Here is a 27014-nt window from a genome sequence, read left to right as displayed (position 1 = left end):
TGAAAGGCTGATAAATTACACATATTTTAAAATGTAATTAATAAATAAATATTTATATAAATCTAAGGTGCTTACAGCAAAAAGTGCCTTAAATTATGTTCTGCTATCATTCACTAGAAATCTAATATAGTGAAGCTTTCTCTTCAGCCATCACATTACAATAATTTTTAATAGATCCCTATAGAAAGAAAGAATATTTTTTTGCTTAAATTTAGTATTATAAATTAATAAAATAACAAGAAAGGGAATTTTAAACTTTATTAAAATAATTTTGCGAGTATTCTATATTTTTTTTTCTCGGCAATTTAAACATTTTCAACCAATCGATTATAATTTGTAACAAAATAAGATGTCTGCAGTGAAAATAAATTTTTTCCACGGATGAGTGTATATCTTATAATTTGTATATCTTTATAACGAAATTATGAACCTTTTATTATTTTATTGTAATTTTGAAAATATTGAATTGAAAGGAAAATTTTGTTTGTCATTTATATAAAATATAGTAAAATGTAAATACAGACACAAGCAATAATTATCTTCTTAGATATGTATTTATATACATATATTGTACATGTATATTGAACAATATTTGCACATAAAAATATTCTTTATGGGATATTTGCAATGAAAGTAGAAACGTACAATGATGAACAAAAATTTTAACTTAATTTTAACTTAATATTTAATTGGATCAATTTTTGGTAACTTTTTGATCAAGCCAATGGATCTCTATCTTATCCCACTTTATCATGATTAATAATTTTTTTCTGAAGATAATATTTAAAATATTATCAAAAATTATAATTATCAAGATATGCAGTTTAAGATGCAAAAAAAAAAAAGATATATATTATTTTATAATAAATTAGAAGATTTTATAATAAATTTTTTTAAAGATTTCTGTTTTATGAAAATTTCAAATAGCTTGAACGGAAAGTTTACCGTCGACGTATGCGACGTATCTGTTAAAATATTATTTCTTTTATATTTTTATATAAGATATAAAAACAATATGGAGTGCTATACAATATTTTTTTAAAACCACAAAACAATTATATTAAGCATTATTTGATACAAATTTTTTTCGTGAAATCAATTTTCTATCACTATTGATTTTCAATAAATATTTTAATTTTTTTCAGTCTTAATATTTATTTTATAATGATTTATATATGAAATATTTATTAATAATGATTTGAATATATTTTTGTGTAATTACATTTTTGCAATGTTATGGAATATAATGGAATATTACAATTAATAAATAATAAAAGAATAGTAAATACATTTCATTAATTCCAATATAAAAACAAAATTCTAAATAAATTTTCATTTTTCAACGTATGATATTGAACTAATTTTATATTCTTATAGAATATAACCATATTTTTTTGATAATTAAACAAATTTTTTTTAAAAAATATATTTTCATGTTACAAATCTAAGAGAAATCTCAAGATTTTTGATAATATGCACTGATTCTTGATTGAGATAAAAACTATATCAGTTATGCTCAGCTTGAGGTCTCCTTCTCCCTTAGACAAAAAATCGAGACATTTGATTGATGAACGTTGATACTTAAACAAGCATCAGCTTTATGCGTTCAACCCATCTGTTCAAAGTTGTTAGTGCTGTTAGAACCATCTTGGTAGAAATGATTAGTCAGTAGAGTATAAACAGTCAAAGCGTTCGGATCTCTAATATTGCTATTCTCGTACGGCTACCTTGAACATAGAGTATTCGTTAAATAGAAATCACTAATCATGAAGAAATTTATTCTTTCATTTATGATATTGCTCGGTCATGCAACTGTGAATATTGCTATTCCACTTACTAATTATACATCCCTTCGAGACAAAATATTGGAGCACGATCTGCAGTTGATGATAGGTGCTAATCTGATTTTGAACGACGTTGAAAAAGTTGCCAACGAAGTTTTAATGAAAGCGAAGAAAGAAGAATTATACATTGGTTTGTTTTTATTCTTTAAAATTTTAATAATATCTTGAAAAATTGCGCGTTCGGTCGATAGAGTACAATAAAACTTGACTTATTTAAACAAAGGAATAAACACTTTCAAATAACTGAAGTTCATATAATAAGAATTTACGATTTCCTTATTACTTATAATTCAAATAATTCAAGCTCGGATGAGTAAATTCAATCAATTATATAGAATTCGAATAAATGTAATCCTATATATTTGTAATAATGTAAAAAGCCAAAAATCTGTTTAATACATACAATAAGAAATAAAATGATAAAATATCCTATAATTTTTTTAAGATTATTCAAACATATCTAAAAGATACAATCATACAAATATAATAAAAATGCTTTTAAATAAAATTAAAGTTGATAATCAATCTCTTAAAGAAAACTCTTATCGCTAGTACTTCAATTATGATAATTATCGGTGAATATTTTGCAATTTCCCTATCAATATGAAAGAGACATGTATTTCATGTATTTCAATAAAATGATAAAATCTTTGATTTTTTTTTTTTTTCCATAATTTTATATTCAATAGAAGGAATGAACTAGAGCGTAAATACGAAGTAAAATATAAATTACATTAATTATCTTAATAATTACTAATTTTTCAAAAACGATTCAAATTTGTAGAAAGAAATGTTATTAACTGCGACTGATCTTCTTCTATGTTAAATAATCTTTGTTAAATAAATAAAAAATTTATATGAATATATGTGCATAATTTAGATTTATATATTAGATTCAAGAAACAATTATATGAAAATTATATGATGGCTATACTATCATTTTATATCTGACTGTAATATCTTGTTCTTATTATTTTACTTAACTATGCATTCTATTACTTATATTGACTTTATATCTGATCAACAGAGAATTGTTTTTCATCATGAACAATGGAAATCGTTTCTTTATCAATTTTTTTTGTTTCTATTTCCATTTCTATTGTCATTAGAGCAAAATAACAAGAATTCAAAATCCTCTTGTTTTTACTTTTATTTAAAAGACTTACTTTTATTTAGCAGATTCTATAAATTTTTCAGGTTTTAAAGATCCTCATCAGTTTGCCCCTTCACGAAATTTCCTCGAAGTAAAAACGAATATCGAGAGATCGAAGGTCTTTCAATTACTCCGTAGTATGCCAAAAGGAGCGATACTTCATGTTCATGATACATCTATTGTTAGCAGCAATTATACATATCACAACATCACGTTTCGTGACAATTTATATGTCTGTATCGATAAAGATGTTGTTCATTTGCGTTTCTTTCAACTACCTGACAAATCATGTAACTGGGAACTTTTAAAAAAAGTACGTGAGGACCCGGTACGTGGTGAGATGATGAACAACATGATCAAAGCAAGAATGACGATGGAATGTAATGATCCTATAATTGCCTATTCAGATATTAATAAAGCCTGGAATAAATTCACAGATATCTTCGCATTCATAAATTCTTTGCTTACGTATAAACCCGTTTACGAGGATTATTATTTCCAAGCTCTAAAAGAGTTGTACGAGGATAATGTTATGTATCTTGAAATAAGATCGACCTTACCAACTTTATACGACTTAAATGGAGTCAAATACAAACCGGAAGATGTAGTTGGTATCTATGAGACACTTACTCGAAGGTATTTTTTTTTAATTTCTTTTTTTTTTTTTTTTTGCATGTTAATTGTTGGAGATTATATATTTTTAATACTTGGTGAAATCTGTTAAATTTTTTAGTCTGAATAAATAAGATTAGATTGATCCTCTATCGATACTTAAACATTCATTAGTAATAGATAGTCATTTTTGCACTCATGTATATAAAATTTTTATAGTTTTCAAAATGAGATATTTCTAATACGTTTATTTATTAAAATTAAACTTCCCTCGATATAATTTTTATTTTATATTTAAAATTTTTTAGTTTATTAATAATTTAAAATTTTTAGTTTATTATATAGAATTTAAAAATATATTATATTGATAGATTAATTTTTTTTAATTGATATTGATAGATTATTATATTAATAAATTACCTTTTTTTAATATTGCAATAAATTATAATATTATATATTATAATATTAATATTACATACTAATTATTCGTAGTAGAAGAATTAATATAATATTTTGAAGTTGGTAATAATTAGAATATAAATATATAAATATATATGGATATGCTTTTTATATTTAATATGTTTATTTTAAATTACTATATAAGGAACTTAATTGTTCAATATTGTTTGGCAATAATGTTCTCTTATTAAATTTCTTATCATTTATTTGTAATCTATTCCACTATTGGAGAATATGGAGAATATTAATAGTATATGCAATAAATTAATTTTCTATAGGTTTAAAGAAGATCATCCAGACTTTGTAGGAGCCAAATTAATTTACGCTCCTGCACGATCTGTCGATCGCAAAGAGGTGGAATATTATATAAAAACTTTAAAAAAATTGAAAAAAATGTACCCCAATTTCGTAGCTGGATTCGATTTGGTCGGCCAGGAAGATTTAGGACATACGCTCGAGTATTTCGCAGATTTGTTGAAGAATACTGGACAATATAATATTAGTTTCTTCTTTCACGCTGGTGAAACAAATTGGTTGGGTGCTTCTACTGACGAAAATCTTGTTGATGCTATTTTACTAAATACTCGACGTATTGGTCACGGGTGAGTGATGCCTAAATAAAAAAAAATTTTCTTATAATTTAATAATTTAATGAAATTTGTTGAATTAATAAATATTAAATATCTTAAATAAGTATTAATACATATGTTAAATATATGATATAATTCCTTTATAAAATAAATTGTTTTATATAATATTGTAAGTTATAAAAATCTCTTGGAATTATACTGAAGATTATTTAAGTATTGATGAAACTATTTACCTCTAAAAGATTATCTTATCGTTTGTCTTATCGTTTGATATAGATTATAAAGAATAGAGATAGAGATAGAAAATCATAATAATTAAAATTAAAAATTATAATAGCTCTCAAATATTAATGATCAATTAATATATAGTTAATACTGTATGAAATTTTTTTCATCATTTCTGTTTTATATAATTTCTATCTAGATATGCGCTGGCATCTCATCCCTTTCTTTTGGAACTTGCCAGAAAAATGGACATCGCTATCGAAATAAATCCAATCTCAAATCAAGTTTTAAAACTTGTTGATGATCTTAGAAATCATCAGGCAAAAACATTATTTTCTAAAGGATATCCAGTAATAATATCTAATGACGATCCCGGTTTATGGGGTTCAAGAGCTCTTAGCTATGATTTTTACGAAGCTTTTATGGCACTTATGTCAACACATGCCGATCTTAGAAGTCTCAAACAATTAGCCCGTAATTCTCTTTATTATAGCAGTTTAAATAATCGTGAAAAGAAAGAAGCCCTGGATATTTGGGAAAAAAAATGGCATATCTTTACTAAAAATATAGCGTATAATAATTTTCAGAACTATAAATGAATAAAAATGACTATTCGATTAATATATATATGTGTGTATACTAGAAAATATATATTCATATATATATTCTGATTATTATCATTAGACGTATCATTATGCTTGGTCGCATTAAAAGAATAAAATTATCACGAAGATACTTATAATATCAATCAATGATAATTTTATGAAACAATTCATTATAATTCTTTTTATTCAAAGACACAACCTGATTTACTCTATATGACTGTTTCTGTGGATCTTTTGCACGGATACATGATTTAATTTCATTTAAAATCTCTTTTCTTCTGCTCGTGCAACTGTATAATTAAGTCGGCTGCTACATTGAAAGCCATGCGGCATAGTGTCTTTTTTTTTGTTGTCCGGGAAAAAATGAATAGAATTACGCTTAATGACGCGATGTGAGCCTGCGTAGAAATTACCCAACAGTTAAAAAGGTGTGATCGTATTGTATACACGACTATCGAATGCAAACATTACCTGTCGCTTCTGAAATAATCGGAAGTTGAATGGGATCAAAAGATGCATCCTGTTAAGAAAAATATATCAATGTATGAACAATAGTTTTTTTTCTATAATATAATTAATAAAATTACTAAATAAAATTCTTAGATTTAAGATAAAATATAATCAATAACTTATGTGAAAACATATATCGGAATATATTATCGTTATATTATATTATCTGTAAATAAAAAAAATATAAAGTATGTAAAATCTTATAATTAAAAAATCAGTTTATTTTAACTTAATCAAATAACAAAAATACTGCAAATATTGACATTTTTTTTCTTTCTTTTTTGTTTAAATTTTTATTATGCGTTTTGATTTTGATATAACTGATCTGTTCGTTATCTAAATTTTATTTTAATAATTTTTTACTTGCAAAAATTAATTAAAATTTTAATGGTTAAAATTTGATTTAATTCTTCTTCGATGATTTAATAATTGAAATAATGAAAAAATTTTCCACATATTTTTTCCAAAAAAGTATAAAAAATAATAATGAATTTAATAAAATAATTTAAAAATTATAATTGCACAAAATTCATATAAACTTCAAAATAGAAATATCGTGTATATTGGATTCGGAATTCTTCGCCATCTTTGACAATGGTGCAGCAATGCCATCTGACGATAGAGGTAGTGAATAGCTGAAAGGGTGTAAAAATAAGACCTAAGATTGTCTTTCTATCTTCGTTCGTTTCCAATCTTCGAGCGTACTGTCGAGTGTCGAGCCGACTGTCGCGAGTGTGTGTAATGTCGACAAGAATGTTGACGTTTAATTCAGCTCGTCGGAAGCAACGAATACGCGCTGCGGTAGCCTCGTGAATAATGTCAATGGATTCCTCGTAACTTATTGCACGCAGTCGTAATAATGTTACGCACTGTGGAGTTCACATAAACTCGTAGACTTCATGAACGAACAATCATTGTACGCGCGAGGGCTTTGGCTCGAACTGTGACGCGCCATATTGGTTTAAGAGAATTGTTCATATTAGTGAGCTTTGGGTGAATCAGTTTTATTGCAAATGCACATAGTATAATAAAGTTCCAACAATGGAAGAGACTAAAATCATATATCACATTGACGACGAAGAAACTCCTTACTTAGTGAAGCTTACCATCTCACCGGAAAGGGTCACTCTCGCCGACTTCAAAAATGTCTTGAATCGACCGAATTATAAGTATTTCTTCAAATCTATGGACGATGATTTTGGGTGAGTGTCATACCGATACACATGTCTCTTGAATGTTTCATTTTTATTCTTATATAGTTCGGATTAATGATTGTTACCGTGGCAAGACATTATCTTTCATCTTCAACTCGAGTCAATGCCCTGCGATTTAAACAGTATCCGCTTTGGGGATAGAGTTACATTTTGACAATGTTCTTGTTTTGAGTTTGATTGTGACGATTATTTTTTATTTTTTTTATTTTTTTTTGAAGTATCAATGTGAATGCAATTAAAATATTATATTTTTATATTAAATAATTTGTTATAAACCGTATTTAATTTTATATTTTTATTTTATTTTTTATATCTATATTATATTTATTATAGTTTTTTGTAAATCTTTATGAGTGGATTGAATTAGATACATGAGTAGTTTTATTAAGTCAAATAATTGATATATTAAAAAATTTTGTTGCTCATTAGTGTGGTGAAAGAAGAGATTGTAGATGATGATGCCCATCTTCCGTGTTTTAATGGACGAGTTGTTTCTTGGGTAAGATTTTTAAATAAATTCTAATTGATAAATTTTATATTTTAATTTTTTTTAAAGATTCATATCAGTCATAGATATATAATTTGACAAAAAAATAGTATAATGGAAATATAATGTTAACTTTTAGAATTATCAATAGCTAATTCTAAAAATCTATTAATATAAACATATGAAATCTAATTAATTTAATATATTATCAAAGTAAAAAAATTATTTTAAAGATTCATATATTTTTTGACAAATTTTTTTTTCTATTAAAAATGTTTAATAAAATATGAATTATTGAAATACAAATTTTTAATAAAAAAAATTAATTTATTTACAAATAGTTGGTTTCTGCTGAAGGCAGTAATGTGTCAGATGGTGCTTCACAATGCACAGATTCAGTAGCACATAGTGAAGCAAAACATGATCGTGTTGATCATGTGACACCTGGTCATACAAATCGTGGTCCACCTCCTTTGTCACATGATGACACTTTAACTGAAACTGAAAGTATTACAAGTAGTCGACAAGGGCATCATTTACATAAAAGTTCAAGACATCATTCAGATAAATATGAGAAATATAATAAATATAATGGTATGTTATTAATTATGAATTAATCCATAATGTCTAATTTTTCAAAGATAACTTTTAAAATATTCTTTGATAAAAATAGTAAAAATAATAAAGATTAAAAATTTGTTCGTGTTATTCTTATTTATTTATCTATTTAGGACTTCGTATAAATGGCCATTCAAAGCACAGATCAGGCCATGGTTATGAGACTGCATCTATTTTAAGTTCAGATTTAGAGACAACAACATTTTTAGAATCAGATGATGATGCCAGTAGCCGTATAACATCAACTACAGGCAGACATACCAATATGAGTAGTACAGTTGACAGAGCAACTTTAGGTAAACATATTTTAAAAAAGAAAAAAATAAATCTGAGATTTAAATTGGAAAATGAATTTTATGTATTTGAATGTTAGAGCGGCGTAGACCACAGAGAAGAAGGCGTCATAGATTGCCACCTATGTCTAGAACATCATCTTTTAGCAGTATCACAGACAGTACAATGTCCTTAAACATCATAACAGTTTCATTGAATATGGATACTGTTAATTTCCTTGGAATTAGTATTGTTGGACAAAGTAACAAAGGTGGAGATGGTGGCATTTATGTAGGTTCAATAATGAAAGGGTATGTGTTAAATTCTAGTGAAATTTTGATTATATTTTATATAAAGCTCTGTATAATAAATTGTTAGAACAGAGTATTCAATAAAATATTTTTAATATATTTATAATAACAAATTTTTCATTTAATTAATTTCAAATGTATAGGGGTGCAGTTGCTTTAGATGGGAGAATAGAACCTGGTGACATGATCCTTCAAGTAAATGACATTAATTTTGAAAATATGTCTAATGATGAAGCAGTTAAAGTACTACGTGAAGTAGTTCAGAAACCAGGGTATGTTTATAAAAATAATATATTGAAATTTTACTAAATGAATTAAAAATGAATTATAATAGAATTACATATATATTACAGACCAATCAAATTAGTTGTTGCAAAGTGCTGGGATCCTAATCCTAAAGGCTATTTTACAATACCACGTACAGAACCTGTACGACCTATAGATCCTGGTGCTTGGGTAGCACATACAGCTGCTATAAGGGGGGAAGGTTTTCCTCCACGTCCGCCAAGTGCTACAACATTAACATCAACATCAAGCAGTCTTGCAAGTACACTGCCAGATACAGAACGTGAGTCAAAAAAAAACCATTATTAATTTGATAAATAATATATCTAAAATAAATTTTAGATATATTAAATAAACAAATATTATATAATAATTTGATAAATAATATATCTAAAATAAATTTTAGATATATTAAATAAACAAATATTACATAAAAAATTTATTTTTATTAGGACCATTAGAAGAACTTCATCTTACGGTAAATACGGATATGCCAACAATAGTGCGAGCGATGGCTCGACCAGATTCAGGATTGGAAATTCGTGATCGTATGTGGCTTAAAATAATAATACCAAATGCATTTATTGGAGCAGATGTTGTGGATTGGCTTAATACTCACGTAGAAGGATTTATTGATCGACGCGATGCAAGAAAATACGCATCTCTTATGCTAAAAGCTGGTTTTATTAGGCATACAGTAAATAAGATAACATTTTCCGAGCAATGTTACTATATATTTGGTGATTTGTGTTCAGCTATGAGTAGCATGAAACTAGATTGCGATACAGTCGGACCATTACCTCCGCCGAATGCCTGGGACATGCCTTATTCAGGAACATATGCACCTCATTCTGCAACTGGTTATAGTCCAATGCCATTTAATTTCACTAATGAACCAACTGTATATGGTTATCACCGAGAAGAAAGTGTTCATAGTGGATCAGGTGAGGAGCGTAATAATATAACTAATATAATTAAAAATTCAATATTTTAAACTAATATATTTTATATAGGTGGCAGTAGTGCAGGTAGTGAACACATTTGCAAAGAACCTATTCACGATTTGAAATCCTGTTCTTCAGCATCTGAATCTGAATTACATATTCCATCAGTGCCAACTATGCCAAGTAAGAATTCTGGCAATGGAAATGGTTCAAATGGAAAGAGATCTAATGGTAGTCGCAGTCGTTCCAGTGGTTCTGAACAATCTGTGCAGACAGGAACTGGTTCAGGGAATCAACAGAACCAACAAGACTTATCTGGTAGTAGACAGTCATTTCGCATTGCGATGGGAAATCCTTGTGAATTCTTTGTTGATGTTATGTAGATGCCGGTGTTGTAAATAGATGAGTTATAAATTTAGAAAAGAAAGCAGCATATAATTGAATATTTTCGAATGAATACTTTGAAACATTTTATTTATCAAATTAAATAAAAATTTATATTAGAAATGTTTTTAATATAAAAAATGTTCTTTATCTTTCTTTTTCTTTTTTTTAATGCTATTTTCACAATATATCTTCCAATAAAAATCTCTTAATAAAAATTGTATATTGATGATAATATATATTTAACACCAATTTTGTATTTCAAAGTATTTATTCGCTGCCCTATTCAATTTATTATTTTTCAGGTTTATATAATTCATATTTGAGATTTTTTTAATAATTTATCTATATGTGTCGTCTCAATTTTGCATTCCACTTTATATTATGTATTTGACAGTTATTCCTCAAAGTTCGTCTCTATAAATATAAATTTATTAAATAATTATTAAAATATTTGCATGTAACATGTAAATGTATATACTAATGTGGTTCAAAGAAGTTGCATCAAAATGTAAAATTTAAATTCAACAAGAGTAAAACAGGTATTTTTTATGCCATACCAATAATAAATTTTATGAATCATTTTTAGAATTTTATTTTTATTAGTTTTTGTAGCCGTTGGTTATAATTCCTTCTATCTTTATTATTTAATCGATTTTATTTAAGTAAAATTTGAAAATCTACACATAGTAATGTACATCATAAAATTATCATAAAATACAATTAAATTTTTATGTAAGACAACTTATACAAAGTAAATATAAAATCGTATTATTAAGCTTAGCTAAAGAAAAGAAAAAAGATAAAAAAGAATGAACAAGTACATTTCCGATTTTATGCATGAGATATGCAACTGTTGTGTTGAAGTTTAGCATATATATATATAGCAATAACGAGACTAGTACAACTATTATGTACGAGAAACTCAGTATTTAATATCGATAATTCATTATTATTATTATACATACACTATACTGCACGCTTTACTATAAATATATTATGGTATACTTGTTGATGTAAAGCACGATCGCACATGAAGTAGAGCACAAGCATGGTCATGTAAATAACACGATTTATGTCGATGAATTTATGTAATGAACATTGCAATTTGCTATGTAATGCATGTAAATTATACTTATTTTATAAAAAAAAAAGGTACGTATTTTTATTAATATTTTTCCATTGCTTGCGTTCTAGGATTGTCTACGACAATGGGGCAGCTATTTCTTTAAAATCGAGAGGATATTGTTTCGAAATATTAAAAGATTCACTAATTATTGCTTTTCAAATTCATTTTTTAATAATAATTTGCTTTAAAAGAAAGGAAAAAAGAAATACACGTATATATGTACAAAGAGTATATACACTACAAAGACTATTGTATATTGAGTAATTGTTAGTGAATCATTTAAAAAACATTGTCCATGCGTAAAGGACAAATTTTTATTGTATTCCTACTAATTCAAGTTATTTGATGATGATAAAAAAATTGTTCACAATTATGTTATGTGGTATTGCATCACAGGTTCGACAATATGTAAATAGATCGAATTATGCTCATATTAAATGTGCCATCTTATCAGTGTTAGAAAATACTGAAGAAACTGCGACTTATAATTTATATATACAAGCTTCCCAGGTGTATGCATTTCTTTGTTTATGTTCATTGATGTCATTTTATCTTATGAATTATTACAAATTATTATGAATTATCTTCTGCATCTCACACACACAAGCTTATTTAATTTCAACAAACATTTGTTACATTTAATTGCGTCTTGCCGTTGCGTTATTATTATATAAATTTTTATTTAGTATATCACGTTGTATCGAAATAATATTCTTTTTATAAAATGCCGCTAGAAAATATTTGCATTCGATGCACATAAATGCATTGGCGTTATAACATTATAAGAGTAATTTCAAATATGGTGCAATGTTTTTTTTTAATATTTCATATTGAGAGAAAAAAAAAGAACAATTTAAAAATTTTTATCGATTTATTTTTTTGTATCGATTTTATTACTTTTTATATTTACATGAACTATTTACATTGCTTTCTTAATATTTATAAAGCATATGTTATAGAATATTATTGATGTTTTTTATATAACATGAACCATGTTTGAAAATTTCGTTGATTAATCATTCGTGCAATTTTCCAAAAATAACAATTAAAATTTTTTTACTTTTCTTTTTCTTCGGCATCTTATAATTATCCATAAATAGATCCACTTTTTACATATGTATTGTCTCTAGAGAATAATATAACGGTATTATATATCGCAAAAAATTTCTTACCAGTTTGATAAAGCACATAATATATTGTATAGCAAAGATTTCATTGGAAAATTGCGCACTGGCATTTAATCATTAATTTCAATGAACGTTTTCATTTTGCTGCAAATAATTATGTAATTCGATATTTAAGAAGGTAGTTTACAAAACTGGTTTACCGATATCATTATGGTATCAATTATTATATATTATTCTGTAAAATATATACATATTTTATGTTGCAGACAGGTTGTACAGTATGTTTGAGAAATGCAAAATTAATATTTACAAGATGACGCAATTTCATCATCATCTGAATTTCAAAAATGATAAGAAATGCAAATTCTAAAAAATTATAAAAAAAAATTGAAAATATAAATTTTGTGATTCACAGACATACTTTTAACTTGGTTTATTTTATTTTCTATTTATTGTGCCGCTCTAAAAGGACGTGCTGCTTTCTGTCTAACAAATGACTCAATTTCCTTTGCAACTTACGTTGTGCGCATGTGGATTACACCATGTCAAAGACGTAATCGAGTCATTTTTGTGCCTTGTGCTGCGCTGGCGATTGATGCAGAACGGCGTATGCACGAGGAAACTCGTACACAGACTAGCGATTTGGACAACAATAGCAGAGACAATATCTGTGAGTGTATTTTATTTTGTCACATCGAGTGACTCATCGTTGATTCCTTTCTTTCCGTATATCTTTATCTTTCAAAACATTATCTTTAAAACATTAGAAAACTATCTGTATCTGACAGTTTTACAAGTAATCTTCTTATCTTTTTATTTTAATTAATCTTTAAATTTCTATTCTCTTGCTTCATGTTACGTTCGGTTAAATTTTTCTCTTTATTTAAGTTTAAGTTTCTGTTAATGAATAAAATATTTATCGATTATTTTAACAATAAAATTAACACAATGCATCTTTAAACTTGTCTTGAGATTTTTGCACTCCACTGCTTGTTCAAATAAATACAGCATCGTACGAGTATTTGTGATTAAAATCTACGAATGCGTTTATTTGCAATAGTAGAACATATTGTCTCGTATCTGTATTGCCGATAGTTTGCAATTACTCTTGCATAAATTTACAAGGCAAATACTATTTTTTTTATATCTTGTATACATATCGTATTCCTTTATTTTAATCGTTTTTTCGTTATATATCATTGTCTATATATTCCTCCAAAATATAGTATGTCCTTTTAGTGCAGCTAGAAAATGAACATTCTTGAGACTTAAAACATAAGATTCACGTTTCTCTTTTACAGATGAAGAAGACATTTTGGAGTACCAGTTTCTGCACAAGTGAAGATACTTGTTAATGCAATATGTATACGTAACAATGGTAATAGGAGTTAAAAAAAAAAAAGGAAATTAAGGTATATTTCCACTTGACCTTGAATTAAGTGGATGGAAGTAGCAAACGCGAGACATATATATATATATATATTTTATATATATATTTAATAGACGAATTTTGATAAAGCGTCATAGAAAATAAAGAATCTAAACTATCATATAATTTGTAATGGCTATACATAAAAGAAGAAAATAGATTTAAGACCATCGAATTTCCATTGGTATTTAATATCATTCGAGAATATGTATAATGCAATCTATGTAGAATATTAATATATTCATGAGATTTCAGAAAGTCAATTCTAAAGAAAAAAGACATTATAATTGATAATACAAAAATATCGGTTGAAGTTCATTTATTAAGTTATAAGTTTGCATTAGATAGAATGAAATCTATCTACATTTCGCTTCATCCAATAAAAACTTAAACTTCTTAATAAATAAATCTCAACTAATATTTTTGTTTTAGTTTCTAGAATCGACCAATCAAAAGTATCTCATAAATATATTGATATCCTGTATAAGAAAAAGAAAATACGATGGCGAAAAAGCGTGCTTTTTTAACGCAGGGTGCATGTAGATTGAAAAAAAGGATCCTTCTTAACTCCATATATGTGTTTTATCGATAATATTCTTGTCCTACTTTTTCTTCCTTAACTTAAAATAATCATGACTATATTCTCTATTATATTTGACATGTATTTTTTTATTTTATTTTTATCAATGTAAAAAATAATTTTTGAATTTTTGAATTGATAATTTTTACTTACAATATTGAAATTTTGTTTTTTACATATTTTAGATTTTTCTTTCTTGAATATTCATTCTCATGTCATAATATGGCTGTACTTTTAATTATACGGGTATATAAACATCAAATTTATGAAATGCAAAATCGGAATGAAGATTTTGCATATATTGATTAAAATGAAAAAAGAGAAAGGAAATGAGGTAAAGGAGCAAAAAGTGTCAGTAATAAAAGATGATATTCGCAAAATTCCTGATTTATTAGTACAACTTATGACTGCAAGTATGTAATCAAGTGTTAATTCATGCTATGAAAATTAATTAGTATGAAGCATATTATACAAATGTTGCAAGTATTATTGTTTCACTTGAATTTTACGCTTAAATGAAGGAAAAAATAAAATTTTAAACTTTTGTAATTATAAATAATACAGAACACTTTATATGAAAATATTATATTCGAGTTTTCGCGTTAATTCTCAAATAAATAACTACAGAATATACAAAATATAATTAACAATATTTTTACGATTATTCTTCTAATTTAAATGAACACCACTATGCTTCGTTGAATTTGCTTTATACTAAGTAATTGAGAACATTATGTATGTACGATTTTATTTTTCCATACTACTTTAATCAATTACTCGTTAAGGGAAGGCAATACGTAAATAAATTGTAAAGATAGGATTGTATAATTGGTGAAACACCTTTTTCTCCTTTTTTGTGTGCAAGTTTATACGAATAAGTGTGATAAATATTGCATTATCGTGTGCAACCACGAGTCTTCTCCCTCACTATAAGAATTTTAAAAAAGGAAGAAAAAAAGAAGTAAACCTCGACGAGTCAATATGAATCGAATGAATCGAAAGTTTACTCATTGAGATGCATTTGAATGCTATTCTGACTGAAATATTTTAATGTCACTTAGAGTACCATAGTACAAGGCGACAAGATAGTCAATCGATATCGCATTTACAGACAGATAGTTCATTCCTTGTATTTTTTATCCCTTTGCGAAACAAATGTTTGCGGACTTTTTTTATTAAAGCTATGACCACGTACACGATGTCGTCGATACCCTATTTGCGATGTTCAACGATTTTTACACTATTTATTATAATTATGTGAGATTAAGAAATTTGTAAAAAAAAAAAAAAAAAAAAAGAAAAAAAGAAAGGAAGAAGAAAAAAGTGAAATACTAAAAAAAAAAAGAAAGAGAGCGACGTATTCGCTAAATTGAATAAACGATTTCTTCGTGTGTGTGTTTCGTGGAAACATTGCGAGACATTGGTATGCCAGATTATGAATATTGAGAAAAATTTCTCTACCCCTTTTTTTCTTCTGCGAAAAAGGGGGGGAAAAAATAATATAACGTGAAACGAGTTTGTATCCATAGTATGTACGATTACGTGGATGATAACGAATAATCACGAAGCTCAGATTATTCCGCAAGGTCAGGTAAAGATCTGCAGGAAGTGTAAGCTAAAATAGAACGACGAAAGAATTCAATACATGTAGTAGTGTGTGGATATACAGGGAAATAGATTGTAAAGATTTTTATGATTGTCTGAAATTATTATTGTCTTTGGTATTTGTCTTACAATTTCATTCTTAACACAACTGAACAGCGCAGCTGTTTTCAACATCTACGAAGCTTTTCCATTACGCGATACTTCAGATCAAACCTAAGTAGCGCAAAAGAATTATTTTATTACTGCACAACATATTTTGGCAATACGAATCGTATTTCTCGATTACGTTGCATGCTCCTTATTCGTTAAATGATAACTTATAATTATTCAACAATGGTTATCTTCATTATTTCCTCCGGTTCTTCATTTCCTTCATTCTATATTTTTATTTTATTAATTTTAATGCTAACCGTATATAGTATCAACAACAATTGAAAGCACGATACTACAGTTTCGTTTTATAATATTCTTTCAACGATGAAATTTTCATCGTGATGTAAATTCCTTCGCTTAATCGAGCAACGAACAATCCATTCCTTTACTCTTCTTTTTTTCTTCAATCATGTTGCTCGGATTAATTTAAATCGACTAACGATCGATATGACGATGAAACTAGCAGAATAACAAGCACATTGTTCATCACCAAACGGAACATTTCTTAATTGGGTTCATAGGTGCGCCTAGAGGACAATGAAATACTTCCGCGAAATCCTTCGAATTTGACAAGGTACCGATTACGCGAAATTTGCCAGGTGAATGCACCGCGGTTTTTAATTTATTCCTAGTAGCTTCCGGTCTCATCGAGCCACACCATACTTGAGCGAAGTTGAGAAAGAACAATTGCTTTCCGGTCGCGTTCAAACCGGGCAGAGTTTCGTCAGCATCTTCGTTTAACCGTAACCATTTTTCGTAAGCCTTAAAAGATGTTATTATAAGAAATATTAATATTTTAACATAAAAAATAATTATTAACAGTATCTTGAAGAATTTTCATAAATTTCTTTGTTAAATATAATTATAAAAGAAAAAAAAAAAAAAAAAAAGATTGAATTAGAAAGGAATTGCTTACTCGAAAAGCTTGTTTAATGCCACCATTGTCCGCGATATTCTCCCCCTGCGTATTCATTCCATCAATCTTCATTCCAACTTCGGGCACAATATAATGACTATATTGGTCTAAAAGATTGAATAATATTCGAACAATGTTCAAAAGAAAGCTAAAAAGATCAATATCTCATTGATTACCGATAAGACATTGGGCACGTTGATGAAATCCATAAATAGCTTCATCTTTCCACCATCTGTGTAGATTACCATCCTTATCGAATAATCGACCTTTATCATCGAAGCCATGCGTAATTTCGTGGCCAATTACAACTCCTATTCCACCGTAATTTAAACACCGTGGAAAATATCTGTGATAAAAGGGCGGCTGTAGTATGCCAGCTGGAAACACTGAGGATGGAAAGTGATTTAGTAATTAATCAATTAATTGGTAATTTTTTTTGATTTATTTAATATTTGAAAGAAAAGAAAAATGATAATATAAAATTGTATATATAGATTCTTTTTTATTTTGTTTTTATTAAAGAAATTATACTGACTTATCCTATTCTTGCTACGACTGTAATAAGCATTGACCACTGCTGGTGCGGTATTCCAGAGGGTCTTGTTAACAGGGCTGCCAAGCCGATCCTGTTCCACCCTGGTCAAATGTTGTAAAATATTTAATGTATTCTCGAAATACTTATCTGGACGGATCACGATCTAAAAGTTGACCAGATATTTAAATATATTTGTAACAACGAGTCTATCAATTATCTAATCTAAAAAAAAAAATCAACTTTGTTATTCTTACATCCTTATAACGTTCATTCAACAATTCAGGTTGTAAAATGAAATCAGGATAGCCGATTCTTAACAGCATCGCGTTCACTTTCTCGGTGGCCAATTCTTTCGTTTCGTCATCGATCCAGGTAGTTTGATTCAAGAGCTCTTTAAATGACTGTTGTATCTCTCGAGTCATAGACAATGTCTATATAGAAAAATTTTTCAAATTGATAAATATTTAATTAATTAAAGAGAAAAAAAAATTTTCTTACATCGTTTTTGCTCTTTTCGTCGAAATATTTCTTCACGAACATTGACCCTACAGCCATGCCCATATTGGAATTCACTTGTGCTACACAATTTTTCCATCTGGGGGGTGCTTGTTCTCTTCCAAAGAGAATATAATAAAATTTTTGCTTAGCCTCTTGAAATCGATCATCTAGATTATTTACCCTATGTCTAACGAATCGCCATAGAAGATAATTTGCGATAGTTCTGCAAATAAAATATACACAAAAATTATTTAAAATTAAATTTTTCAAACAATGTTTAGTTCATATTAAATCATATTTCACATTTAAAAAATCTTACCGCGGACTAGTTTTTGAAAGAAGATTTACCAAGTCTTGGATATATTGCATCGCATAAACAACAACAGGTTCAGAAATATTAGTTGGTCGAGCTAAAACGATGGTTAAATATCGATGCCAATTAATTTGAGGTATCAGAGTCCTTAGTTCTCCAATACTCATTCTTTGATATAATTCAGAAAGATTTCTTCTTTCATCAGGAGATGATGTGATCTACGAAATACAAAGTTAATTGCTAAACAATCAAACTAGATAAAAAAAATTAGAAGAATTGAAATTTATACATACTTTGGCAAGTTTCGTCTCAAATTCTATTAATTCGTCAGCGTCCATAGTAGCATTCTGCAAAGATGCACCCAGAAGAGTAGAAATTTTTATTAAATAATTTTTGTAAGCTTTCAGATAAATCATATTCGATGGCTGAAGAAAATAATCTCTTGTAGGTAAACCCAGTGATGTCTGATCGAACTGTAATTTAACTTTTCTTAAATTTAATACTTTAATAAGTAAAGATAGAAGTATAACAATAAAAAATATAATAGAAAATATATAACATTCGAATATTGTATAAAATATCGATTGTCACTACTTTATAAAAATTAAGTAATTTCTTATCTAAAAAATTTGAAGGATTCAAAGTTTCTACCTGTATAACATATTGATCGCTGTTCTTAATATCTGGTGCAACCCATTCCGAAATAAGGATATCATTATTATAAAGCCTCAATTGTGCAACCAAAAGAAGCCAATCGAATTTTTCTGGATCCCAGTTGGGTCTCAATATAGGCCAGCCACCAAGTTCATCTAAAAGTTGTATAAGCGGCCGTTCCATGCGTTGCTCCAAGATCTCTAGCCACATGTCTCGTGTTAAAATTGACATTCATTTAATAAAAATTAATAAACAAAGATATCCGATTGAAAAAAAATTTACCGTAATTCATACAACTTTGAAACAAATGTTTAGCCTTGACTATAGCATCATCCGTATTCAACATAACTTCTTTCAATATAGGTTCTTCAAGAAGTTCTTTCAACACAGAATCTAATGATTCTCTAATCATTTCGAACGTATCATAGGCAGCTTTGTCTTTAGGGATAGGATTGTGTCTCGCCCAATTGCCACAAGCAAACTGGTAGAAATCTTCGCAAGGATCAGTACTCTTGTCCATATACTTGAGCATGATTTTTGCTGCGGCGAATATCTGTTTCTTAAAAAGCGTATGAGCAGCAATTACGCAGAGTAATTAATAGGACAACATCGAAAATGTACCTTGAGCCTCTCTGATGGCCCACTCGTTTCCTTCGCCTTTCCAAAACGCGTGGAAATCCGTATGAGTATCGTCTTCCTGTTGATAATCATCAATTGGCAAACTGGAATCCGAGTCATCGATGGAAATTTGATGTCTTCCACCTTGTTCGCCCTCGTCCGACTCGTCTTGGGAACGTTCTTCAATATTGTCGTATTTGAAGAACTTGGAGCGTAGTTCTTCATTTTTATGAGAGTCATGGGTGTACTCGCCATATCTGCGAAAGAAAATTTTTTGAAGAAAGTTCGAATAATCGCATTGGTAGAAATTTGTTTTCTTTTGTTTTTTGTTTTTAAATTTAAAAAGAAACCACGAAAATGAAATACAATTATAATATTTTATGAGAATTGATAATTACTCTCGATAATCGTTAGTTTGTATATCAGATTTTCCTTTAATCTCATCGGCATCCATCTCAGAGTAGTAATCATCCAAGAAATTGTTCAAATTTTCATCGGAATTTTGATCATTTGATTTTTCAGTGTTGTAGTCTACTTCTATTGCTTGATCCTATATCAGATTATTCGATACAGAAATAATATTTTTGCGATATTATTTTTTAAAATAAAAAGTTAAATGAGAACATAGAAATTGAAAGATGAATAGATTGTGTATTTTTATAAATAATGCGTTTTTTTATTTCGAAGTTATTTTGGCAAGGGATAAAAGATATGTCAAATTTAATTGACCTTGCACGAAAAGAGACGATTGGTAGTGAGGCGATCGATATTTATACAGTACACCAGTAACACTAATTTAATGTTGATTAACTCTAATTAACGTCGTTGCGCACGACACTTGTTATCCGAAGTGGCTCATTTCCTTTTGAAAAGTTTTTACCATCGAAGACATCTCTATTAATATTCTTCAAAAATATCTAAAAGATAGAAAATTTAATGTATTGATAAAAATACAGCGATACACGATCGTCTGACCACTAATTCTCATTCGGTATATTCTAATATGACCACAATGGCGCTCCATGGTAAAAAGACGCCAAGTCCTTGCAGTCTTCTACTTGACATATTAATATTTTGTATATACCTACATCTCTATAGAAAAAATATTCAACCATAAAATAATTACTTATAATTAATCTAATATTATATAATTACCCTTTCGTAATAAGTACTCTAAATTAATTATTCTTCGGGATTGTTTTTCGCCAATTGACGGGCCACTGTGGTGTGTGTTCGTTGCTATGTTTTGTTCGAAGCTAACGATCGTAGATTCAAGAAGGAAGGATGATTTTTAATTTTTTTATGTGTATGTGTGTAATTTTTCTTTTCTTTTTTTTTCTTTTTTTTTTTTTTTTTTTTCTTTTGGAAAAAATGGAAAAAGGGCGAAGAAGGAATAAGAAGCGGAGGAAGAAAAAATGGTATCAGTTAGCTAGAGCGTTCTGTAGAATCGCATTGTAGAATCGCTTTGAATTTGCTTGTTTTGGATAATGTACCCCATCCAGGTCTCTCTTGCGTCGTTGAAGCTGTCGTGGCGAAAGTAGAGATTCCATCGGCGCGTAGTAAGTTTTCATTTCAGGTATAAGGATTCTATCTTCTTCCTCTTCTTCTACCCGCTCTATCTCGCTGCGGCTGGTCGCTGCTAACAATTTCTAAGAATAATATACTTCCTCTTTGTTCCATTAATTTTTATAAAATTTTGACAAAAAATTTATTTCTTCATAATTTCGTACATAATTTTACGATTTATATATATATATATTCATTTTCCTGTTCTTGACTTACATTTAATACCTTTTATAGAATTATCGATATATTTTTGAAATTTTAAAACAAGCTGTTTAAAATATTTAAAATAGTAGGGCAGGAAAACGATTAAATTTGAAAACACCTGCAATGGCAAACTTGAAACAACTTACACTAAGAAGTCTCAAGAACAATTTTAGCTATACCATCTTCCGAGTGTTATTTGAATTATTTTTCTCTGACAATAATCGATAAATCACGCCACGTATCTCGCACTTTATTCTGCTATTCAAATCTCTACGAGCAACCAACGAACCGGACGTCGTTAATATCAAGTTCATTTTATGACCACATCGTTATGTATATCTGGCAATAGACTTACGCGGAAAAGTCTCCTCGGTTCTCTCGTCCTGTCTTTTAGTCGCGTGGATCAAATGCGTACGATGATAAGGAGTTTTGCCAATCACCTGTGACCTCGAGAGGGCGATGAAAATTATAGTGATCGGCAATAACACGGCGGGAATCAGGAGCATTAATTTCACTCGGAAGCGCCAAGTATCGTTTCCGCCCATGCACCACCTGCGATATCAAAACAAAAATTTCCAATATTCCGATTTTATTTCCGATCTTTTCGTTATATTAACGATCGGTAATTAATTTTGAACATCTTACGAACTTGAGTCGACCAGTTTCCTTGTTAATGGCTAAGCGACAAGAAGGGCAGGGACCACCGCTGAAGAAGTCATCGTCGTTATATTGGTCCAAACTGTTCGCGCTTCTCATCTTGTCTGAAAGCAAGTCGACCCCTTCTTCTCAATCTGATTATTCTACCTATTCTATTTCATCGTAACACATCGCGCAGTCATGAATCACACTTGCGAATCACTCGCGTATCACAAACGAAATCGAATCTATTTATCCTTAAGTCACTCACAATGACCGTGCTCTTGATTCTTTTACGATACTTTACATTTCCATTTAGTCGATTCGAGGAAAAGACATTCGAACCGAGATGGAAAAGAAGAAATTTTCAAAATTTCGATAGGATCGAGTGAACGAAGTTTTCGGAATATTGACACCGTGCGCCCGTGATGAAGAGAACAGACTGAAGCTATTGTGCAGCTCTGATCTCGGCACGAATGTTAATGTAACATTGCACGTATAGCCAAATTAGTCCTAGCAACATTCGTACGAGAGTAATTTCCATATGTAACGTCGGCGGTCAACGCCAATGGCGATGGCAACAACAATCGAGACGGTCCTCTATACGTGCACGCACACCGCGAGAGGCATTTTACGCACTCCTTACGTCCAGTTACTCGTCAATCGACCCTAATAACTTGCAGTTATCGTTCAATAACGCGTCGCGCTGTTTTACATTCTACACGTGACCTGAACGTTATTAAGTCTTTTCTCATCGCCAATACTGATTGCCGTTTTAAGATGGAACTTCAAAAGGCTAACGGAGCAGGAGGTAGTTCCGATTTTTCATCCGTTATGTAGCGCGCCAATTACCATTGCCATATGCAAACGCGTTTTCAAGTTTTCTTCCGCAAGGACACTCGAGATATCGTTACTTGCGAGTGGAGAATCTCTGTTTGCAATTTGCACAACTTTGTGAAATGGAAAATATTTTAATGAAAAATGTTAACAATATTATGGAATATATATTTTTTTTTTTACAGTATATATTAACTTCGAATTAACTTACTGTAAATTTGTGGTTTCTTTCTATTAATACAATCTTCATGATTTGATAAGAAATTCCAATATACTATGTTACAGCCATAAATTTCATTTTCTTCAGCGGTCATCATTTCTCACGAGTTTTGATGTGTAATATTTTAAAAAGAGAATTAAAGAGAGATTACTAACGTCTGTGGTTTGATCACTAGAATGATATTATTTCGTCATTTTTTCGATAACGAGATGGATTAACCAAAGATTCTGTATGGATGTGTGAAAAAATTTCTTTTACTTCTCATTTCAGATTACTTCTATAAATGATTTTCTTTTGTTTAATAATTGCACAAAAAATAAATTTGTTATTATATTTGAAAAGTCAAGGATCAAAATTGATCAATGATAAATTACTGTAAAAGAGAAAAGAAAAAAAGATTTTAATTTAGATGTATAAATTAAAAATTAGAAAATTAAATTAGGAATATTCAATTAAAAAAACTATGTTAAAATATTAAAACATAGTTTATTTTTTTCAATAAATTACAATATACATTGTATCATTAGAAAATACGAACAAATATTATACACTCACATTCGTGATTTTCTTCTCATTTAATTTATTATAATCCATTATTTCTTGCTCTAGAAAGAAATACGATGGACCACAGAATGAAATTACAGCGCTACCTAAACATTCTTCTCCTTTATATAAAACTATAAACTGAAATAAACGAATATTATTATAAAATAAATAATATTATATATAAAAAAAAAATTAAACATAAAGAAGTCATACCTGTCCTTCTGTAAGTGATCTTAAAGGTCGATTAATATGAATCATTAATTGATTCTTTAAATTTTTGTGAACTATGCAAGATATTAATGCATCTCTATGTTGAAAGCAAAAATTGCAATGTAACATTCTATAATAACTATTAAGTTCACTGGGTTCTGATGATATCCAGTAAGGAGTTTCTGTTATTATAAAATCTGAATATAGTGCTGGATGATTTGTACCTCCCACCTATTGATACATATTAATACATATGAACATATAATTTAGAAAAAAAATAATTTTATTATTATTTATATATATTATTATTATATTTATTATTATTTATATATATATAAATATATATATATATATAAAATTTGTTTCATACATACTACAATAATATTATTTGATTGAATATCTTTCTTATATATATAGTATGCAATTGGGGAGCCTCCAAGTTTCACATTTTGACCTGTAGTCCAATGATGAAAGCCTTTATGTTTTCCCACTATCTGACCACTATCCAAGTCTATAAAATCTCCAGGTTTGTCAGATATGTACTATACATATATTATTTTGTTGTTAATATAAAATTAATTGATGTAAAATTTTCTATATTTATTATATCATACTTCAGATATAAAATTTTGAAAATTTCGTTTTCCTACAAAACATATTCCTGTGCTTTCCTTTTTCTGTACGATTTTATCCAAACCAATTTCTAGAGCAATCTTTTTAACATCACTTTTTAAATATTTTCCAAGAGGAAACATGAAATATCTTAATGCTTGTTGAGGTACTTGACATAAGAAAAATGTTTGGTCTTTTCTTACATCTCGTGCTTGAAGTAATTTGACATCTAATAAAATGTTTAGAATAATTAGATTTAAAATAATTATTGGATATATTAAAATAACTATTTAAAATTAATAAGAAGAAAATTATACTTACTAGTATTTAATTTAAAATATTCAAGATAAGGACCAAAACTAGTCCTAACATAATGTCCAGTTGCAATAGCATCTGCTTGAAGTTTCGTACGAGCAAAATTGAAAAATTGGTCAAATTTAATAAACTTATTACATAAAATATCAGGATTTGGTGTATATCCATTTTCATATTGCTCTGTTAAATAGCTAAAAGTTAAATAAACAAAGTATCAATTTTTAAAAATATAACCAATATTTAAAAGTATACATACCAAAAAATATTATTCCAATATTCTTTTACAAAATTGACTTCAATAAAAGGGATTTCTAATTTCTTGCATATCCATTTTGCATCTTCATTAGCCTCTTCAATTTCACATTTTCCAGTTTCATCTTTAATGTCCCAACTTTTTATAAATACTCCCGTGACATCATATCCTTTAAAAATATTAATATCAATAATTTTATTTTTGTAAATTAATATATAATCTCGAATCTTTATTTTTTTATATTACCTTTATTTTTTAAGAGAAAAGCTGTCACAGCACTATCAACTCCACCAGATATACCCACAATTATTTTTTTAAACATTTTAAATTTTATTTTACTATAGTATAAATATTTAAATAATTCAAATATTTTAATTTATTTAATTTTTTATTTCTCTCAATTTTATTTTACATCATCTTAATTTATCTCGATTATTAAGGAATCTATTAAAGTGATGCATAAAATATTATATAAAAAATAATTCTTTACAGAATAAAATACTTTTGTTTACATTTGTTTAAATATACGATTGATAATATCAAACATAAATTTATGTGTTAATTTCTTCAAATATAATATAATTATATTAATATTAAAAATTTTTTGAAACAATAATATGTCAAAAATCAATATATCAAAAAATGATTGAAAACAGGTTTTTTACATAATATATAATAAAAAAAATTTTACAAAAGAGAATTTTTAAACAAAGATCTTTTCTTAATCGATACGATATGTTAAATGATATTAGAATGAGATGAAAAATATACATGAAGATTGTATAATAAAATTAAGATAATATATATTGTATTTCATTTCCACTCAACCATTCATATAATTTTAACTGTGTATATATTGATTACATGTGCACAAATATATATTATTATTTTGAAAAGAACTTACAAATTTACAAATAATAAAGGTTAAAGAAGTACTGAATCTATCACGTGGTTTACATATACGTGTTCAATAGTTTCTGATTACGTTTTACGTGCGCAACGAATGAGCGACTGTGTTTAGCTCCTGACGTGTTAAACGATATCGAATGGTTTGATAGAAAAATATTTTGCGGGATTGAATCTGAATAAAGGATAGAACGTGATTTTTCACGTGCATGTAGTGTATATTTGATGAAATATCGTTTGTACACTTCCTGTGATTAGCACGTTTCGAGGCTCGCGCGTAGGTCGATGTCCGAAAATCGTTGGCCAATCGACGCACGGCTCTCTCGTCGAGAACCAGTCAAGCACGTTGACAGATATGCAACGGCTGGTCGTAGGAGCTTGCATATTTCGAATGGCATTTTATAGTGTGGATAACAACGTATCGCGTGCTAGTTCAGTCTATTGGATTAGACGAAATTCTCGAAACGATACACCGGTTTTCGAAGAAATGCGCGATTTTGGTGCAAGTGCAACCCATTTTGCGCAGTTTCCATGACCCAGATTATGATGGGGAGTTCGCTCGCCTTTCGGAACAGCTGTTGGCCGCGCGAAGATGTCGGCCGCGGGGAAACGCTTGGATATTTCGTGGATTGCGCGCG

At 28.4% G+C, this 27014-nt stretch overlaps 4 protein-coding genes and 3 long non-coding RNA genes across 15 annotated transcripts; 2 read left to right on the top strand and 5 right to left on the bottom strand.

Moving 5' to 3' along the window:
- Positions 1-1168: 1168 nt before the first annotated feature.
- LOC147656561 (uncharacterized) lies at positions 1169-3142 on the bottom strand. The gene is made up of 3 exons (XR_015294196.1): positions 3011-3142; positions 1838-1901; positions 1169-1727 (listed from the first exon to the last, which is right to left on the bottom strand). It is a non-coding gene; the product is annotated as an uncharacterized LOC147656561 (long non-coding RNA).
- LOC105735729 (adenosine deaminase) lies at positions 1664-6189 on the top strand. The gene is made up of 4 exons (XM_012487744.3): positions 1664-1974; positions 3042-3633; positions 4347-4670; positions 5083-6189. Exons 1-4 carry the CDS (start codon positions 1767-1769, stop codon positions 5480-5482), a joined length of 1524 nt encoding a protein of 507 aa, XP_012343198.2. The 5' UTR covers positions 1664-1766; the 3' UTR covers positions 5483-6189.
- LOC116414515 (uncharacterized) lies at positions 5655-6953 on the bottom strand. Its single transcript, XR_004225060.2, has 2 exons — positions 5960-6953; positions 5655-5886 (listed from the first exon to the last, which is right to left on the bottom strand). It is a non-coding gene; the product is annotated as an uncharacterized LOC116414515 (long non-coding RNA).
- Positions 6673-16485, top strand: dsh (Segment polarity protein dishevelled). 3 transcript variants are annotated; one of them, XM_086914451.1, is made up of 11 exons: positions 6673-7200; positions 7642-7711; positions 8041-8293; positions 8431-8613; positions 8691-8901; positions 9045-9173; positions 9255-9469; positions 9639-10130; positions 10200-10448; positions 13240-13440; positions 14072-16485. In XM_086914451.1, the coding sequence occupies exons 1-11, from the start codon at positions 7040-7042 to the stop codon at positions 14110-14112; spliced, it is 2205 nt and encodes a 734-aa protein (XP_086770577.1). In that variant the 5' UTR covers positions 6673-7039; the 3' UTR covers positions 14113-16485. The 3 variants fall into 3 exon arrangements, with proteins under 3 accessions (XP_086770577.1, XP_012343107.1, XP_086770578.1); XM_012487653.3 differs by lacking the exon at positions 13240-13440 and having other exon boundaries at positions 14072-14773; XM_086914452.1 differs by lacking the exons at positions 13240-13440; positions 14072-16485 and adding an exon at positions 11712-13037.
- On the bottom strand, positions 12496-13417 carry LOC147656560 (uncharacterized). The gene is made up of 2 exons (XR_015294197.1): positions 13290-13417; positions 12496-12769 (listed from the first exon to the last, which is right to left on the bottom strand). It is a non-coding gene; the product is annotated as an uncharacterized LOC147656560 (long non-coding RNA).
- Positions 16467-23807, bottom strand: LOC100867052 (neprilysin-4). Of its 3 annotated transcripts, none has more exons than XM_031917053.2 (16): positions 23526-23807; positions 22491-22602; positions 22197-22393; positions 21565-21710; positions 20470-20621; positions 20075-20328; positions 19736-19993; positions 19451-19653; positions 19093-19272; positions 18806-19017; positions 18487-18709; positions 18243-18419; positions 17989-18151; positions 17630-17839; positions 17454-17560; positions 16467-17299 (listed from the first exon to the last, which is right to left on the bottom strand). In XM_031917053.2, exons 1-16 carry the CDS (start codon positions 23629-23631, stop codon positions 17024-17026), a joined length of 2976 nt encoding a protein of 991 aa, XP_031772913.2. In that variant the 5' UTR covers positions 23632-23807; the 3' UTR covers positions 16467-17023. The 3 variants fall into 3 exon arrangements, with proteins under 3 accessions (XP_031772913.2, XP_086770576.1, XP_086770575.1); XM_086914450.1 differs by having other exon boundaries at positions 20470-20602; positions 21552-21707; XM_086914449.1 differs by lacking the exons at positions 21565-21710; positions 22197-22393; positions 22491-22602; positions 23526-23807 and adding an exon at positions 21227-21367 and having other exon boundaries at positions 19451-19665; positions 19736-20012.
- A 193-nt stretch (positions 23808-24000) lies between these two features.
- LOC100872771 (mitochondrial tRNA-specific 2-thiouridylase 1) lies at positions 24001-26738 on the bottom strand. Of its 5 annotated transcripts, none has more exons than XM_086914453.1 (8): positions 26375-26738; positions 25717-25914; positions 25474-25639; positions 25224-25408; positions 24905-25131; positions 24665-24832; positions 24294-24521; positions 24001-24218 (listed from the first exon to the last, which is right to left on the bottom strand). In XM_086914453.1, exons 2-8 carry the CDS (start codon positions 25790-25792, stop codon positions 24078-24080), a joined length of 1191 nt encoding a protein of 396 aa, XP_086770579.1. In that variant the 5' UTR covers positions 25793-25914; positions 26375-26738; the 3' UTR covers positions 24001-24077. The 5 variants fall into 5 exon arrangements, with proteins under 5 accessions (XP_086770579.1, XP_086770580.1, XP_086770583.1 ...); XM_086914454.1 differs by having other exon boundaries at positions 25717-25808; positions 26375-26686; XM_086914457.1 differs by having other exon boundaries at positions 25717-25808; positions 26299-26435.
- Between the last annotated feature and the right edge of the window lie 276 nt (positions 26739-27014).

Source organism: Apis florea, unplaced genomic scaffold (genome assembly GCF_048593485.1).
Source record: "Apis florea isolate Af1SG1 unplaced genomic scaffold, ASM4859348v1 contig_3587_pilon, whole genome shotgun sequence".
Lineage (NCBI taxonomy): Eukaryota > Metazoa > Arthropoda > Insecta > Hymenoptera > Apidae > Apis > Apis florea.
The sequence above is the reverse complement of the archived record's forward strand: the minus strand, read 5'-3'. Positions and strand labels throughout refer to the sequence as shown.